This window comes from Trichechus manatus, unplaced genomic scaffold (genome assembly GCF_000243295.1).
Source record: "Trichechus manatus latirostris isolate Lorelei unplaced genomic scaffold, TriManLat1.0 scaffold00021, whole genome shotgun sequence".
NCBI lineage: Eukaryota > Metazoa > Chordata > Mammalia > Sirenia > Trichechidae > Trichechus > Trichechus manatus.
The window spans coordinates 6,271,484-6,289,620 of record NW_004443957.1 but is presented as its reverse complement, the minus strand read 5'-3'; the positions used below and the strand labels follow the sequence as shown (position 1 = coordinate 6,289,620).

General features: G+C 40.7%; 1 protein-coding gene across 2 annotated transcripts in view; it reads right to left on the bottom strand.

Moving 5' to 3' along the window:
• Positions 1-18,137, bottom strand: part of SIPA1L2 (signal induced proliferation associated 1 like 2) — a 243,289-nt gene that overhangs the window by 106,995 nt on the left and 118,157 nt on the right. For both annotated transcript variants that reach the window (XM_023728024.1, XM_023728023.1), the window contains exon 3: positions 9,909-11,647. In XM_023728024.1, coding sequence (XP_023583792.1) covers positions 9,909-11,385 — 1,477 coding nt within the window. In that variant the 5' untranslated portion in view covers positions 11,386-11,647. The remainder of the gene's footprint in view (positions 1-9,908; positions 11,648-18,137) is intronic.

Below are 18,137 nucleotides of genomic sequence, written 5' to 3'. Positions count from 1 at the left end.
GCCCAAGGTTACAATCTAGTGTGACAGGTTGGAAACCTAGGCAGTCAGGGTCTAGAAGCCCTCTGAGGTAAGGCAATGCAAGGGTGAACAAATTCATGTAAAGGCTTATATTATAAATATCAAACAATACAAAGTAAAATGAACCCAACTTAAAGAGAGGTAACCAATCCGTCCAGAACATAAAGACTACCTTGAAAGGCACACGTTTAAAGAAACCGAGAGTAAGAAGTGACCTAAGACTCTGGAGCAGTAAGATGGATCATCAACCATTTGCTTTATAATCCTTAATTTTTAATATTATTTGCTAAAAGAATGGGCAGGAAGAAGAAAACACTAGGAAAGCAAGGAAGGAAAGTTGTCTAAGAACTTATTACATAAAAGCTGTGAAGTAGAGGCTATTAATAATGGGGACAGTTGTCCAGCTCTTATTTTATTTCCTAGGTAGGAAAAACAGTGCAATATATTTTGGATCTGAACAAACACAGGGCAGGTTTTCTGAGACCTTATGTCCCAAAGACCTTTGCCTCCAGCTTACTGTTGTTAGCTGCCATCGAGTTGACTCCTACTCATGGCAACCCCACAATGGAATGAAACACCGCCTGCTCCTGAGTCATTCCCACGACCAGCTGCAGTTGGGCCATTGTGATCCATAGGGTTTTCACTGGATGAGTTTTGGAAGTGGATTGCCAGGCTTTTCTTCCTAGTCCATCTTAGTCTGGAAGATTTGTTGAAACCATGGAAGGCAAGGATTCTACCACTGAACTACCAATGCCTCCCAACTTACTATAAAAGTACCAAAATGCTAGTAAGTTTTCCTAGGTAAACAGTCATATCTGCGAAACTACAGATATATTAGAATGTTAATTCCTCTTCCTAAAGAAATAACAGAGCATTAGTTCCACTTCCTAAGTAACAGGCTGAAAAGACTTACTGACCCTTTGTCCCCAAAAGTCTTTTCAGGTTTGAATAGCATACAATCCTTGACAAGTTTCCAAAATGCTGCAATGGGTGGAAATGTAATCGCCCATCACAGCATGCATGCAAGACAGAAAGCCCGAGTGTTTCCACTGCCAGCCACATGGATCCAATGCAATGATACCAGGGGATGCTGCATCTCATGTGCAGCTGGGCCATTCTTTCTCTCCCAGCTCAATGGGAGCTCTGTTCCTGGAGGGAATACTGCTCAGGCAGAGGGGTTAAGAACGGAGTCGATTATGTCCATGGAGGGAGGAATTTGTGTCTTAGAATAGTACTATTGTTAGGTGGTACTCAGTTCACCCGTATGAATTTAATAGTGTCCAACTCCCTATTAATTTTCTTCAATGACTGTATAAAACCGCGGTGGCGGGGGCGGGGGGCACGCACCAGGAATGAAATTGAAAGCAAATGCAGTCATGCATCACTATGCACCGAGGTTCATTAGGTATGTAAAGGTATGCTCCTGCCTACAACTGTCACATTAGTGAAACTTAAGTGAATGTGTTTAGAATGGGTGGCAGACTTCACCAGACACCTTTCCCCAGGGCCCATTCGGCCATATGGTTCTCTCTACTTCTTTTTCGCTACATCTTTTAACCATTAAAATAAAGTACTACCATATAAATACTGTACCAGTGATGTGGACAATAGTTTCTTTTTGGAGCAAAAAGTCTTAACAAATTTATTTAAGAAACACTTGAGTGATTCATGCTACGTGACAGGCACTGTTCTAAGCCTCTTATAGGAGGTATTTATTCCAGTAAAACCTGCAAAAGCCGGAACCCATGTAAGGTGGAAACCTGACAGGGAAAACTCAAATATTTTCCAATAGAACCCTTTGTCCATTGCCATTGAGTCAATTCTGCCTCTTAGTGACACTAACAGAGAGCAACAGAAAAGTGGTAAGACACGCCTGTCAAAGGTGGAAAACTTGTGAGACCCGGAAAAACAAGGCAGTCCTGTCGGGTTCCGGCTTTCAAAGGAACAGTTAACATCCCCATTTAAGAGATTAATTAACTGAGGCACAAAGAAGTTCAAGGACTTTTCCAAAGCCGAGTTGGGATGTGCGGTGCAATGAATTACTTAATACGGTCCTTCTAGCATGGTCTTTGTGACTCACACAATGACTAAATGGGACTATGCAAATAAGATATACAGAACCTGTGATGGTTGGGGTTGTGTGTCAACTTGGCTAGGCCATGATTCCCAGTATTGTGTGGCTGTCCTCCATTTTATGTGTTGTGGATCCTGACCTCTACATGTTGATGAGACAGGACTGGTGTAAGGTGTGTCTCAGTTCTCAGCCTTGCAGGAGGGCGTGACTCAAGCCTCACTCTTACTAAAGTTATGCCCTTTCCCAGGGTGTGGCCTGCATCTAAGATATATGTGTGTGTCCTGGGGAGGCTCTCTCGCTCTCTCTCTCTGCATCTGGATCCTGCATCCAGTTTGTGATCAACTGACCTCTCTAGAGGCCTGCTATCTGACCTGCCGATTCCAGGAATCGCCGGCCTCCAAAGCCCCTTGGGGCGGCGGCCTATCCTGTGACCTGATTCGCCACCTTCAGCAGCCTTGTGAGCCAGCAGCCTGTTGTATGAACTGCCAGTTTGTGTTTGTCAGCTCCTGCAACCATGTGGGTCAGAAGAAGCCTGTGCCTGACCTACAAATTTGGGACTTGCCACCCTCCACAACCACATGAGCCATTTCCTTTATATGGTTCATGAGTTCTGTGAGATGTTGCAGCAAATTAGGGAACCCAAAAACGGGAGGGAAAGTGCTGGCGGGAGAGGGAGTAGTTGATGTTAGAGATGATAGAGTGGTGCAGCAGGTTGGAAAAAGTTGGACATTTGGAACATGTTTAACCTTTGCCTCATAGGAACCAGCTTTGTGATGATCCTCATAAAATAAATTATTCATTTAGAATGTGAACCCAAGAATCCGACTCCAGAGTCTGCGCTCTCCACTGTCAGTGACATCTCTCCTGCCATTCACGGGCCTCCACTTACCAAGAATCAACCTCCAACTATAATTAAACTGATAGACACTTCAGCTCACTGGCAAAAAGATAATTCCCCAGCAACAAAAATAGCAACTTAGTGTCAAAAAGAGAGGCGAGAGGGGTATTACACAAATTCTACAAGAATCTTTTCTGTTTATTTAGATTCGCATACAACCTGTTATTCTTCAGTTAAAATACTAATGATGACCAAAAAAAAAAAAAATGCCATTGGAGTAAACGGTGAGTTTACGTAGAGAAGGCAATAGAAAAAGCGAACTTAAAGATTTTGGCAGCAAAGAGGCTCTAAAAAGAATTCCTGGACGTGTTCTAGATCCCATAGAGGAATTCATTCACACCCGATCTGCCTGTGTCTTCAGGTGGTACAAGCGGCATAGGTCAGAGCTGGACAAAGACAAGGAAAGGTACCTTCAAAGATTAAGGGTGGGCTTCTTGGGGCAGAAACTGACCTTGGGATGGCCAGGCTTATACCCTACATCCTGTAGTAGATACGGCTTTCCTTGGAGATTCATTCAACTCTGAAGCAGCAAAATATTTTTTTGGAGAAATTTCCTGCAAAAAGAATTCCAATCTATCCTCACTCCCAAAAAGTCTTGTGAAGCTAAGAGGTGAAGGAGAAATCAAAGATGTTCTCTCTGGCATGCTCCTTCTATAAGAAACAGCAAAGAAAGATAATCACTGGAACATGAGAGACCCACGGGCGCCAAGACTGGTGAAGCACCAGGCCAGAGGGGAGAGAGAACTGGTCAACCACTAGTATCTCTTCATACGTAACACAAAATCTTCCCTGTAAAACCAAATCTAGCTCTTCTACAAGTATTTCTAAAAGATACAAATTTCTTTTCTTGAACTTGTTATAGAAAATCCCTCCCCCTCAGAAAAATGAGTTGGGCATAAAGGTCTTATTCTGAGAGTTCAGAGTAGATGTAGGAGTTAGAGAACCTAGGACATTCTAAACCACATGTCAAAGCCACCTCATCCTAATGTGCACATTTTTATTGGACACTTCAAAGGGAATGTCTTTTTGCATGTTAATAAAGATAGAAAAAGTAAACTAGAAAGCCTAACAATTCCTGCCCCACTCAAGGTAAATCTCAGAAAAAAACCTGGGACATACAACCGATGCGTGTGCACAACGAGGCTGCGTGTAACTGACATTTCGTTACTTCCGCTCTATTTGAAATACACAGTGAAGTTGGCTGTTTACAGGAATCCTATGCTAGTTTAACAAAGTAACATACACCTGTAGGTTTGTTACATATAAGAGCTATTTTATAATTTTTTTATTTTTGTTTTAAATAGAATCTCACTTAAATACAAGATGAACATTTATGACTTAATTTAAAAAATTTAAATAAACTTTTTTTATTGTGAAATAGCTTTAGATTTACAAAAAAGTTACAAAGATAGTCAAGCGTTCCCCAAGTGTTAACATCTTACATTACTTTGCTCCATTTATCACAATTAATAAACTAAGTGATACAATATTATTAACTAAAATCCACACTTTATTCAGATTTCCTTAGTTTTTACTTAATGTCCATTTTCTGTTCCAGGATCCCATCGAGGATACCATGTTAACATTTAGTTTTCATGTCTCCATAATCTCTTCTTGGACCCCTAGTGGTGCAGTGGTTAAGAGCCCACGCTGCTCACCAAAAGGTCACCAGTTCAAATTCACCAGCTGCTCCTTGGAAACCCTATGGGGGCAGTTCTACTCTGTCCTATGTGGTCGCTATGAGTTGGATTCGACTGTATGGCAACAGGTTTGGTTTTCTGGTTAGTCTCTTCTTAGCCATTCCAGTTTCTTAGACTTTTTGTTTTTAACACGTTGGCAGTTTTGAGGAGTACGGGTCAGGAATTTTAAAGAATACACCCTCGGTTGGGATGTCTGATGTTTTTCTCATGATTAGACTAGGGTGATGGATATTTGGACAGAAGTCCACAGAGGTGAAGTGTCATTCTCATCCCATCATATCAAGGATACACCCTATTAACATGACTCATCCTTGTTGATGCTGACCTTGATCACCTGGCTGAGACAGTGTTTGCCAGGTCTCTCCATTTCTCCATTTCCCCCTCTTTCCATAATCTATCCTCTGGAAAAGAGTCACTAAGCATAGCTCACACTCAAGTGGGGACGGTAGGTGGGAAGCTCTGGCTTAAATTTTTATAATGATAAATTACTTTTTCAAGTAAAGATTCCCTGGCAACATGAGCATTCATTAATGTATTCGATACTAGTCGCGTTGTAGGTATATTACAAGAGGGTAGGAGTTATGTTCCTTCATTGTTGCAATTCTATCAAGCTGACAGGTTTTTCTCTCAGACAAAGTAAATATAGTCAGTAACTCATCTGCCTAGATCCTGGCTGGCAAATACCTGGCATCTCCCTGTGCACCCATGGCAGATAACGACAACAGATAATGGCTATTAAAATGCTGACTTAGCTTTATACATAATGATATGGAAGGGTGATCATCAAAAGCAAGTTCCCCAGCAAAAGCAAGGATAGGTTCCATTTACATAAATTTATTTGCATCAGAAAAAGCCTACAGGGATAAAGATGGCGTTGTTAATGATGATTATATCTGATGGATTCGGGGTGATTTTATTACTTTTTCCTTCCTGCTCTCTACATTTTCCTATCATAATCATATATTACTTATACACTGCTTACAAATTCTAAAAGAAATATATACATAGTTAATCTTTCTTAGTTTTTTCCCAACAGTCAGAGGTACACACATTTCTGTGTCAGCGGAATGGTAAAGTAAAACAATGCCCTCCAAAGGCTCAGAAAATGGTTTAGTCACTCTCACGTCACTCTGAGTTACCACGGAGGCCCAGTTGTATTCTTCCCTCTGGTTTTACTCCCACCCAAAACTTACACTCACTTAGCCTCCCAGCACTATTCCTGTCTGTGTTGACATACGTTTTAGAACTCCCGAAGGAGGCCCCCAAGTGTCGCTTCGCTCCAGATCATTCCAGGCCCTGCCTACGCTGGTGCTCAGCTCCAAGAGCCAAGTGGACTAGATGAAGGCCAAGCCTGCTGCTGTGGTACAGTGGAAACCAATGGCATTTGAACAAGCATGCTGGAGCAACATGGCCAACCAGCAGTAACAAACAATTAGAATCCGTATCTAAGGGCCCTTCATCACGGCCTCTGCTGCACAAATGGAAAAGTCGGAGAAAAAGGAGACAGCAGTTTCACTGAGTTCCACTGGAAAAACGATGATTTGGCAACTACCAGCAATTTCTTCATGGTCATTGCCGCCAAAAGTAAGGCATATCATAGAGCATTCAGGGTGCTTGCTACAATACCTGCTCTCTTTAAAACAGCTGTTTCACTGAAGGCTAGGTAGATTTGCCTGGACAAGCAGCGCTGCCACACAGTTTACTGTGGTAAGCCACTCCCCTTCATAAATCCTTTTACAAAGTTATTAAAAAGCCTTTCAGGGACTATGTGTCATAGGGATACACCTCAGCATGACAAGCAGGCACTTCATATTAACTACCCAGAAAAGAGTAAACCACATGATTAAAGTTCTTTACTTCAAACGTCTCTCAGTGATTGGGGGCTGTTTACTTCTTTTGAAAATTAAGTTTCACACAGAACTGAAGAACAGAAAAAAATAAAAGGCACTCCAGAAAGTATCAGGAGATCCCTGAAACCCTGCTTCCAAAGAGAAAAACTCTGAGAGAAAGGGGAGGGACAAAAAGAAAAAGAAGAAGAAGAAGAAATCTGCTAAAATACTACATCTGTGGCAGCCTGTCCAGGGCCTGTTTTTTTAAAAACAATGATGTTCCTGCAACTTGTGATGTGTCTGCAAATACAATGGCACAGCACAGCTGTGTCTAGGGGTTTAACTTGGGACCCCAGGCCGTCCAGTGTGAGGGCCAACCATACTGACCCCTCCAGAATATGGGCTGCTGCATCTGCTTGGCTCTACAAAGCGACCAGCAGGAGCAGCAGCAGATGCCATTGTAGCCAATTTCATTTTCAAGTCACACTGAGCCTCAGGGGAAGAGCTAAATATAGGAGAAGCCAGGGCACAGTTCACAGCTGTACTGGAGAAAGTGGAGAGGCTGGTCTGCAGTTTTATCCTCCCTCTCCTGGCCACCACTCCTGCGCGCGCCCCAAGTCCATTAGCTGGCACAACAACACCTTCCTCAGAATCACAGAACATTAAAGACAAAAGTGGCATTAGAGATGCTTCCTATGCCTTCATTTTGCAGGTAAACAAACAGAGGCTTTGCAGAAGCAGCGGGTTTAGTTAACCCAAGGCCAGAAAGCTGAGTGTGGAATCCAGGGTTTCCCGATCCTATGAGCAGTCTAGGAGTCAGCTACCTGACTCGATCACAGATCCACAAGCAAAGCCTAGAACAGGAAAACAAGCCGACTGTTCCTGCACGCACCACAATTCACGCAAAGGGCGTCTACTCTCAGATTCTTGTTTGCAGCTTATTTAACTTTTGTTTCACGCTCAAAACTAACAAGTTTGGTTACGTCATTTCCAAAGTCCTGGAAAATCATTAAGTAGCAAATCAGAAAAGGTGGAGCAATCAATCACTAACACAGGACTCTTTAAAACTATCAGGAAATGACAGCTGAGAGTTCCAGAGGAAAACTACAAAAAGAAGTCAAGAGAAATAACAGAATCTAGTAACCTAAAACCATTCCTTGGAACAGATCCTGAGGACATTAATGAGTCTAATGGTGGTGATTCTTAATCCATAAAACATTAACTTTTCCCTCCATATAATTTAAAAAGGCAGAGAAGGGTTATAATACACTTACGGAGCACAATACAGTACTAATGAGACGTTGGCAGTAAGTATTTGTGTAAATACGTCCATACACATATGCATGCATGTATGTGTGTGTGTGTGTATTTCTTAAATTCTAATATTTTAAACGGTGAATCACAAACTATTTACAAATCTCAGTTAGCCAAAATGACTCACTGCCTGAAGATTTTTAAGTGTAATATTTTAAGAGACTTTATTTTATTGCTAGCCTTGGCTGCCATGGCTGCATCAACCAAAAAATCTTAAATAGTAAGTCTATTTTCCTATGTTCCCCCTTTCCAAAAGTAATTAAGTTCCACCTAGAGACCATCCTTGAGCAGTGTTTTGTAATGCATGCTGTCCCTGGATGAACAGTCACAAGGGTCATTAGTATTTTCGCAGCATAACAAAAAGGAATGTCCAAGGTCCTCTGAGTTCTCTGGCTGGAATGATATAGCTCACAGTAGTGGTACTGATGAAGTTATGCCAACCAGAAGCACTGATGGAGATATGAGTTAGGGGGAAGGAGACAACTGGTGGACCAAGACCTGTCAACGGAATTACTTCAATCCCATTATTTTATTATGTTATCATCCCTGGATATGAGTACAGAGGGTCAACTCAAATTAAGTGACCATACCAACGCAAGCGTCTGTTTATTTAGCTATACTGCTTATCCAACATTATAACCATTTCTGTGATTTAAATGATTTCATAATATTATAAGGATTACGGATGACTGGGTTAAATCTGGATTGGTGCCAAAACATAAAAAAGGAAGCAAATTATTAATTTAATAGTTGCAACTTCTCTGGCAAACAAATTCTTACAAGCCTGTAGTCTGTGGGGAATTTTTTTTTTTAAAGCTCCATATTGGTTATGATAGTACAAGACCTTAAATGGAATGAGTAACTTCCTGAGGTCTGAGTTATCTGCCCCCTTAGCCCCACCCTCCCCCACAAAAAACCAACTAGGGTGAAGCAAACATGCTAAAGATAGAGATCAATACTAAATAAACTTACAAGTAAGTTAACTTGAAATTATCCATACCAGTGCAGAATCCCTTATTCGCTAAGGGACCAGAGAGGACCCCACAAGTCTGGCTGGGCTTATATGGTGAAAGTTAGCCCCCTTAGGTGCTCTAGGAGTAGGAGGAAGGGCACCAGGTGAAGCTGGAAACAGAGAACTAGGGCCCTGGAAAGTGTGCTGTTCTACAAGGAGGGGAGAAGGAGACCCAGTAAGAAGACAGAGATACTTGGGCTGGCATGAGTCACTGACCAATGTGTGGAATCTGCTTCTCTGTAGGTCTCTAAAGCACAGTAGATCCTCATCTCCCTGGAATAATTTAGGACACTTATTTAAAGGCTGAGGATTCAACCACATGACTTCTGAAGACTGTATCCTTCAAGACGGAAGATATAAATAAGATTAAAAATAATTTCTTTTGCGTATTATTTTAAAACTTCTAAACTAACACTACCAGAGAATTGTTTGTTATCTTAATCTTTAAACACTCTCGTAGAACTGAAAGAAAACTAAAATTTGTCTATTATGCTAATTCATGCACTGTCTCAACAAGGATTTATTTAACACTTCCAATACCTGTGAAAGTGCAGTAGGAGCTGTGAAGACATGAAATTGAAAACATGAAGCAGACTTGTAGGAGAAAAGTACAGTAAAGGCTAGAGAAATAAAAACAACACAGAATTACCAACTGCAAAGAGTGTAGGAGATTATTCAGAGAAATAAGAGAGGGATAGAGCAACGAGGGAAGACTTCTTTAAAGAGGGCATATCTAGAACAAGACTGACATTGGTGATGCTCACAAACTGGCAGAGAGAGAAAGAAAGAAGGCGTTTCTATGCTGGGGACTGTAAATGAGCAAAGGCAGGAAACTGGGGATTTCTAAAGAGGGACTAGTCTGGTAGCTATGGAGGGTCCATGGCTGAGAACAAGCTGAAGCCACCAGGTGACCATGGCCTATTACCCCAAGATGTTGACAAAGGTTAAGTCCACACAAAGCAAGACATTCCAATGGGCCCTAACGAGAAACGAAAGTTGACGCTTTCAAATTACGAAGATTATTCCGGAGACACACACACAAGCATTCCCGGTTCTTCCTTACCTTTCCCGTAGAAGAACTTGCGGTAATAGTAGGCCCCGAGGTCAATGTGCTCTATGATGTAGCGCTTCACCTTCTCCCTGTGAATCGGCTGGTTCTCTCTTGGCACCTCCAAAACCGAGACACCTGCATTTGTGCAGTGAGAGCTGAGAGACGATTCAAAGGAGCAGCTTTCCCCGGAACTGAAAGATGATGAGCTGGCCCTAGAAAGCGCAATCCTTCTGTCACCCTCCCCTCCTGTCTCATTTCTAAAGTAAGGACAACTCAGGACAAGATCGTTACTCTTCCCATCACCCTCATCGGCATCCAGGTTCTCTTTCGAGTTGAGGTCCTCCTTGCTCCCCAGAGGGGACTCACAGTTGCCTGTATGGCCTGCTGGCATCTGAGTCTGGGATGCTGCAGAAGCCCCAGTGGTTATGTTTTTCCTTTTTCCCATATTAGCCCTTATCGCGATGGCTTCATTGATATTAAACAAAATACTCTGGACATCATAATGTGCAAAACATCTTTGACAATGCCAAGGGCGGACGCCCCTTTCAAGATGGCTGTCCTCCAGATCAGACGTGAATTTGAAAGTTTCATGTTCACTTTTCACAGTTCGCAGCTTTCGGAAAAGGGAAGTTTCCACTGACTCTGACTTCAACCTCCGTTTGAAAGGCTTGTCCCGGTCTCTCCCCATTAGGAGGGCACTGTCCATGTAGTCTAATCCTGAGATGCGGACAAACTCTCCTCTAGAAATCTGTGCTGCTGCATGAAGGCTGGGAGAGACTGCAGGATCACAGGGGAAGAACTCGGGGAACCCAAAGGGGACCATCGCTTTGTGGTCGTAACTGTCTACTCGGTATCCTCTGAGCATAGCAAAAAAGTTTTCACCAGATAAACCCTGTCTATCGATTGAAGATGTGCTTCCATATTCCCTGTGGAGGGCTGCCCCGGTGTTGGGATTCACTGCATTTTGGTCTAAGACGTCTTCAGTGTCGATGTCACTGATGGTGACATCGCTATTGCTTCTCTGTCTTATGGGGTGAAGTCCTCTTTGAGGCGAATGCACAAAGATGTCTCCAATTGTATACTTTGCCTCCACAAATTCCAGATCAAGCTGATCCTCTTGCTGACCATCGCTCTGGTCATTCTGTCCGTTCTGCATGATGGATGTGACACTTTCATAACTGGTTTGGGAACGGCTTTCCCACAATCCCTTGCAGGCTAGCTCCTTGGAGCAATCCTTTTTAGGAGGCCATTCAGACACTCTTGCTCTCACACCCATTTTGGGAACCGCTGGGGTACCATTAGCTGGACCACCACTCTCACTGGAACTTGAGACATTTAAAGAAGTAGGAGGTCCCATGTTGCCATTAATGGCTTTAAATTTCCGAGCAAAATAATCATCAGACTGCATGATTCTGGGAGGATCCTTAAACTTTGAAGAGGCTCTGCTAAGCTTGTGCTTCTCTTCTTGTGACTGCCTTGGGTCACTCATGTTCACCGAGGCAAGAAGCTCCAAGTCTCACGAGAAAGACCGTCGTAATTCTAATTACATTGTTATTTACAATGTGATATTAAATGCAGATATACTAAAGACTTCTACGTGTAGCTGTATCTTCTCTTTTTAACCAAAAGCAAACGACATCCTCAGAATACAATTTCTCCAACTTAATTCGCAGTTATTGTAATGATTTTGAATTCTTCAGTTGTTTTCAAAAGCATTCCTTAAGTCATCTGGTCATTAGTACTTCTTTCACCTGAATTAAGACAGAAAACAGCCATTAGCAATTAACATAGTTCATGTTAGATACATTTCTCTTCTGTCCTTTTCACCTACTTCAGTTCACTTCCAATTTCCCCAAATTGTCATGAATTTTCGCGTCTCTGTACTTCTGTTCATACTGTTCTTTCTCTTTGGAACATCCCTGCCTTCCTTCTCTACCTGACTGGCTGGAATGCACACCACAGAATCACCTTCTCCAAGCAACTTTCCCCGTACGTCGCCCATCCTCACCCCACATCTGAGTAAAGAGTGCTTCCCATAGTACCAGCGTCTGAAGCAATCATAGCATTTTTCATTATACAGTAAATGCTGGTTTACGGATCAATCTACCCCACTAGCTAACTGCGCTCCTCTAAGTAAGGAATGATGCCTCTCACCTGTGTACTGACATTAACTATTAATACAGCCTGGATTAAGTTAGGTACTCAAGTAACATTTCAATGAATACATTAGTTATAAGAGTAGCACAATAGTCATGTAATACGTTTGAGTATTGTTATTACACTTTCCTTCAAAATGTTCAGTAGCAAATAACAAGGATTAATACCAGGCATTAACAAATGAGTTTTCAGAATGTTCTCCAGCAGTCAAATAGGAGCTAAAGGTAGGAAGGTGTCCTTCACTTGGTATCTTTAAAGGAGTCTTTAATTTGGTGTCTGAAAGAGTACAATTTTCTAGTTCATTACACCACTAGCAACTTGCCAAACGTACAGGGTAAAATAAAGGTATGCAGAGATATAAAGCACCTCAATTTACCTATGTGTTAGGAGAGACTTGACCTAATCAACTCTCCTCTTTAATTATAAATCCTTTCCTTTAAATAGACAAAATTATTTGCAGTTATTATATATTTTCCAAACTCATGGCAGTCTGGGTATCTTACATGTTGGCAAAAAAATGAAAAGAACTATTCTACTTCTCCTAAAGATAATGATGGTGATAAAGGTATAATAAATCCTCACCAAAGCTGAAGAAAACGCTAAAATTCCAACTAGCTAAACTCTTTCCAATGGGTTCTTACTGGCTTTGAGAGAAATGTGTGGTGGTTTCTTGCAACAGCAGATACTTTTCTTAGGATGGCAACTTGTTTTCCCCCATTGTAAAAAACCAGTCTAGTCATGACAACCTGCTGTCTGTTTTCAAGGTCACTTCGTAATAGAGGAAATATAAAGTTATTTCAGGTGATGGCAAAGGGGAGTGAGCAATCAAATACTTTCATGCCCAGAATAGAAAAAACTATTGTGCTCAGAGAGAACTTCTTGCCTAATACCTCTCTATTGAAATGGTATTTGATTGACTGTATTAGTCTTTGATATAATCTATAAATCCTACAGTTTCATAATTCTTATGAACACTTAAGAAAATGTTAAAGTTTAAAAATTACCTACAATGTTTAGAACAGAGCTAAGTGAATTCTCAGTAAACATTAGTATGATACTCATTTTCAGTTATATAGTGTTAATTTGTAGGTATCCTATGTACAGAAGGAAGAACCCTGCCCTACCCTGCATCCATTAACAATTCACTGAACTATGCACTTTCTAGAAACATAATCAGGAACAAAGTACTCACTACCTTAAGAAATTAGAACAAGAACAACGAAATCTACCAAAAGAAACCAGGAAAGACGGAATGAATAAAGATAGAAGTTGAAATTAATAGGAAAAAAAGAAGTGGAGACAACAAATTCAAAAGCCAGTTTTTAAAAATAAGAAAATAGATAAATCCCTCCCCAAGCCTGCAAAAGAAGAAAAAGAACAATAATATACAACTTTAGAAATGAGACATGACCACCTGCTTAAGGAGAAATTATAATAAATACAGGTTTCCCCTGTGATCCAAAAATGGAGTGTTTCTATGAAAACTTTTGTAAGCCGAGATGGAGTAAAGGAAAGAAGCAATTACCATTAATTTATATGAGGAAAATTATTGAGCGTTCCTAGACCCAAAAAATAACCTACCAGGTCATACCAACACGTAAGACCCATACAAGCTCTCAGGCCTTTCTGATACCTTGGGACACATCCTGCTAGTAGATGCACAAAATAAATTGACATAAAGCACACATGTTCATACAATTCAAAGCTATGGCAGCTTGATGCTGAGATGCTGACTGCAGTTCCTGGGGAAGGAGCCTGGCAACTCCACTCTCGCTGCTGGGGTGCGCGCTGCCTCTTTAACAGCTTACTGCAAAACTAACACTGAATGCTATTTCCACTTTTCACCTTTTTTTCATAAAAGTGAAAATTCTCTTCGGATTTCTTTCGGTTAGTGAAAACAGGTAATAATGTAGGTCTTTTGTAAAAGTAAAGTGGCATAAAGTGAGTTTTCGAAAAGCAAGGGATATCTGTATAAGTATAAAAGATTTATTTCACAAGCAACTCTATGGCAACAAATTTGAAAATCCAGAGGAAACTAATGATTTCCTAGAAAAACACAAATTTCCAAAAGTGATCCAAGAATGAAAAATCTGAGTAGACTGACTACCATTGAAGAGAATAGAAATATAACCAATCCCTAACTAAAAAATAATATAAAAATATATATACCAATGCAAAGAACCACCCTAACCATTAGTTTGAAACTCCTTTTCCTTCTATTTATGAAATCAAATAACTGCTACCTACAATATTTAGGATTTACCGATCTTCCTTCAAAACAGTAATTCCCACCTTTTTCATGCTGTGGCACACACTGAAAGTGCCTGTATTTGTATAGCATGTAGGACTCAATGCAAGGCCCAACCTGACCACCCTGACTGAGAGCTGAGCAAACAGCACCTCCCCACACCTGCACCCTATTCACAACACATCCATTGAGAAGCTTTGGGTTTAAGCCACTTCATAGCAGATGTGAAAAAGTAGACAAATATTAAAATTAGGATTTTGGAAATGGACAGTGGCGATGGTTGCACAACATGGTGAATGTAATTAATGTCATGTGAAAATGGTTGAAATGACAAATGTTTTGTTATATTTATTTTACCACAATAAAATTGAAAAAATAATTGAAAATTAAAGTATGATTAGCAAGGACAATACAGACTCGTATTTGAACACCTCTATTCTAAGCTTTCACATCTCTCTACATTTCTAATGTTTTCATTGTTTAATAATGTTAAAAATACAAAACATTTACTAGATAGACCTGTAGAAACTGAGGATACCAATATATTGCAAAAAAACAGCTATTTTAAAACATAAATAACAGAATCAGTTAAAATAGATGAAATTACCACACAAATGCAAGATATTAATAATAGGAGAAGCTGTATGTGGGAGTTGGGGGGGTGGGGACATGGGACTGGGAACTCTGTATTTTCTATGCCATTCTGCCATAAATGTAAAACTATTCTAAAAAATAAAAACACAAATGTATAAAAATAGATATATTTGTGCTGAATTTTATTATCAGGTTTGCCAAAAAGGACAAAAACAATAGCTAACTCAGTACACAGTGAACATTTTGTCAGAGAAATCTTCTGAGAATATTCCCTCAGGTATTATTTTTTATAGTTTTGTGACAGAAACATTAGCTTTAGTAGACAGCCGTTGATTTTGCCTGCTAAGGTTCTATTTCACTGCTCATCTGTCAGTTTGTTGTACTGTGGCGGCTTGCGTGTTGCTGTGAATCTGAAAGCTATGCAACTGGAATTTCAAATGCCAGAAGGGTCACCCACGGTGGACAGGGTACAGCGAAGCTCCTAGACTAAGACTGGAAAGAAGGACCTGGCAATCTACTTCAGAAAAAAAAGGCCAGTGAATACCTTATGAATAGCAGTGCAACACTGTCTGATATAGTGCTGGAAGATAAGCCCCACAGGTTGGAACTCGAAATACAACTCGGGAAGAGATGCCTCCTAAAAGTAGAGTCAATCTTAATGACATGGATGGAGAAAAGCTTTTGGGACCTTCATTTGCTGATGTGGCACAACTTAAATGAGAAGACGCACAGCTGCAAACATCCATTAGTAATCAGAATGTGGAATGTATGAAGTATGAATCTAGGAAAATTGGAAATCATCAAAAATGAAATGGAAAGCTTCAAGACTGATATCCTAGGCATCAGTGAGAGCTAAAATGGACTGGTATTGGCCATGTGAATTGGACAATCAACAGTCTACCATGCAAGGAATGACAAACTGAAGAAGAACGGCGTCCCATTCACTGTCAAAAAGAACATGTCAACATCTATCCTGAAGTGCAGTGTTGTCAGTGATAGGATAATATCCATACGTCTACAAGGAAAACCCAGTTACTATGACTATTATTCAAACTTATGCACCAACTAATGCCAACGATGGAGAACTTGAAGATTTTTACCAACTTCTGCAGTCTGAAATTGGCCAAACATGGAATCAAGATGCAATGATAATTACTGGTGAACAGAATGCAAAAGTTGGGAACGAAGAAGGATCGGTAGTTGGAAAACATGGCCTTAGTGTAAGAAAAGACACAGGAGATCGCATGATAGAATTTTGACCTATTCGTGGGAAATACCATTTTGAACAACGTAAGTGGCTACCATACACCCGGGCCTCACTGGATGGAACACAGAGGAATCCAACTGACTAAATCTGTGGAAAGAGACAACAGAGAAGCTCAATATCATCAGCCAGAATAGGCCAGGGGCTGACCACGGAACAAACCATCAAATGCTCATATGCAAGTTCAAGTTGAAGCTGAAGAAAATTAAAACAAGTCCACGAGAGCCAAAGTGTAACTGTGAGTACTGAATATTTACGAAGATAATGTGTACCTTCTACATTTGTTTGCCAACATAGCCTTCTCCCCACAAGGTATTTTTCTAAGACTGTTGTGCTATTTTTTTACAGCAACTTGTAAAAAAAAAAAATTGGCATAGCACTATTAAAGCAGTTTTTAAGTACTAAAGCTGGATTCAGAAGAGGACGTAGAATGAGGGATATCATTAATGATATCAGATGGATCTTAGGTGAAAGCAGAGAATACCAGAAAGATGTTTACCTGTGTTTTATTGACTATGCGAAGGCATTTGACTGTGTGGATCAAAACAAATTGTGGATAATATTGTGAAGAATAGCAATTCCAGAATACTTAATTGTGCTCATGTGGAACCTGTACATAGACCAAGAGGCAGTTGTTCAAACAGAGCAAGGGGATACTGTGTGATTTAAAATTAGGTGTGCGTCATAGTTGTGTCCTTTCACCTTACGTATTCAATCTGCATGCTGAGCAAATAATCCAAAAAGTTGGACTATATGAAGAACCAGGCATCAGGACTGGAGGAAGACTCCTTAACAACCTTAAATATGTGGATGACACAACCCTGTTTGCTGAAAGTGAAGAGAACTTGAAGCACTTACTAATGAAGCTAAAAGACTACAGCATTCAGTAGTATGGATTACACCTCAACGTAAAGAAAACAAAAATCCTCACAACTGGATCAGTAAGCAACAGCATGATAAACAGAGAAAAGATTTAAGCTGTCAAAGATTTTATTTTACTTGGATTCACAATCAACGTCCATGGAAGTAGGAGTCAAGAAATCAAATGACATATTTTACTTGGCAAATCTGCTGCACAAGACCTCTTTAAAGTGTTAAAAAGCAAAGATGTCACCTTGAGGACACAGGTGCGCCTGACCCAAGCCATGGTATTTTCAATCACCTTACATGAATGCAAAAACTGGGCAATGAATAAGGAAGACCAAAAACAAATTGCTGGGTTTGAATTATGGTGTTTGCAAAGAATACTGAATACATCATGGACTGCCAGAAGAATGAACAAATCTGTCCTGGAAGAAGTCTAGCCAAAACGATCCTTAGAAAGGAGGATGGTGAGACTTTGTCTATCATACTTTGGTCATGTTATTAGGATGGACCAGTCCTTAAAAAAGGATATCATGCTTGGTAAAGAATAGGGTCAGTGAAAAAGGAAGACCCTCAATGAGATGGACTGACACAGTGGTTGCAATGGGCTCAAACATACCAACAACTGTGAGGATGGCACAGGACGGGGCAGTGTTTCATTCTGTTGTACATACAGGGTCACTATGAGTGAGAACTCGAGTGGATGGCACCTAACAACAACAATAAAGTTCTATTGTTCTGGTAATGGCATACTGAACTCTTCTGGGGAGCCACACTATAAAACCATTTGCTATGAATGGGATTAACTCTACCCTAACATGGGACCCAGGTTTGACCAATTAGAGCGCTGCATCCCCTGGCCACAGGAATGGTCCAGAGGTGGCCCCTGAGGCAAGGCAGTCAACATCAGCCCTGTCAGAAACTTTTACTACAACTACTGACACTCTCTTTCCTTGGAATTGCTCAAGTGCTAGAACATAAATACGGAGCTACTGGTGGTCATCTGCAACATGACTGAGAATGAGGACAATACCATGGAAGGTAAAGTCAAGTAAAAGGGAGAGGGACTCAGTGTCCTAAGGACACTACTCTCGAATTCAGCTGGGCCTGGGAC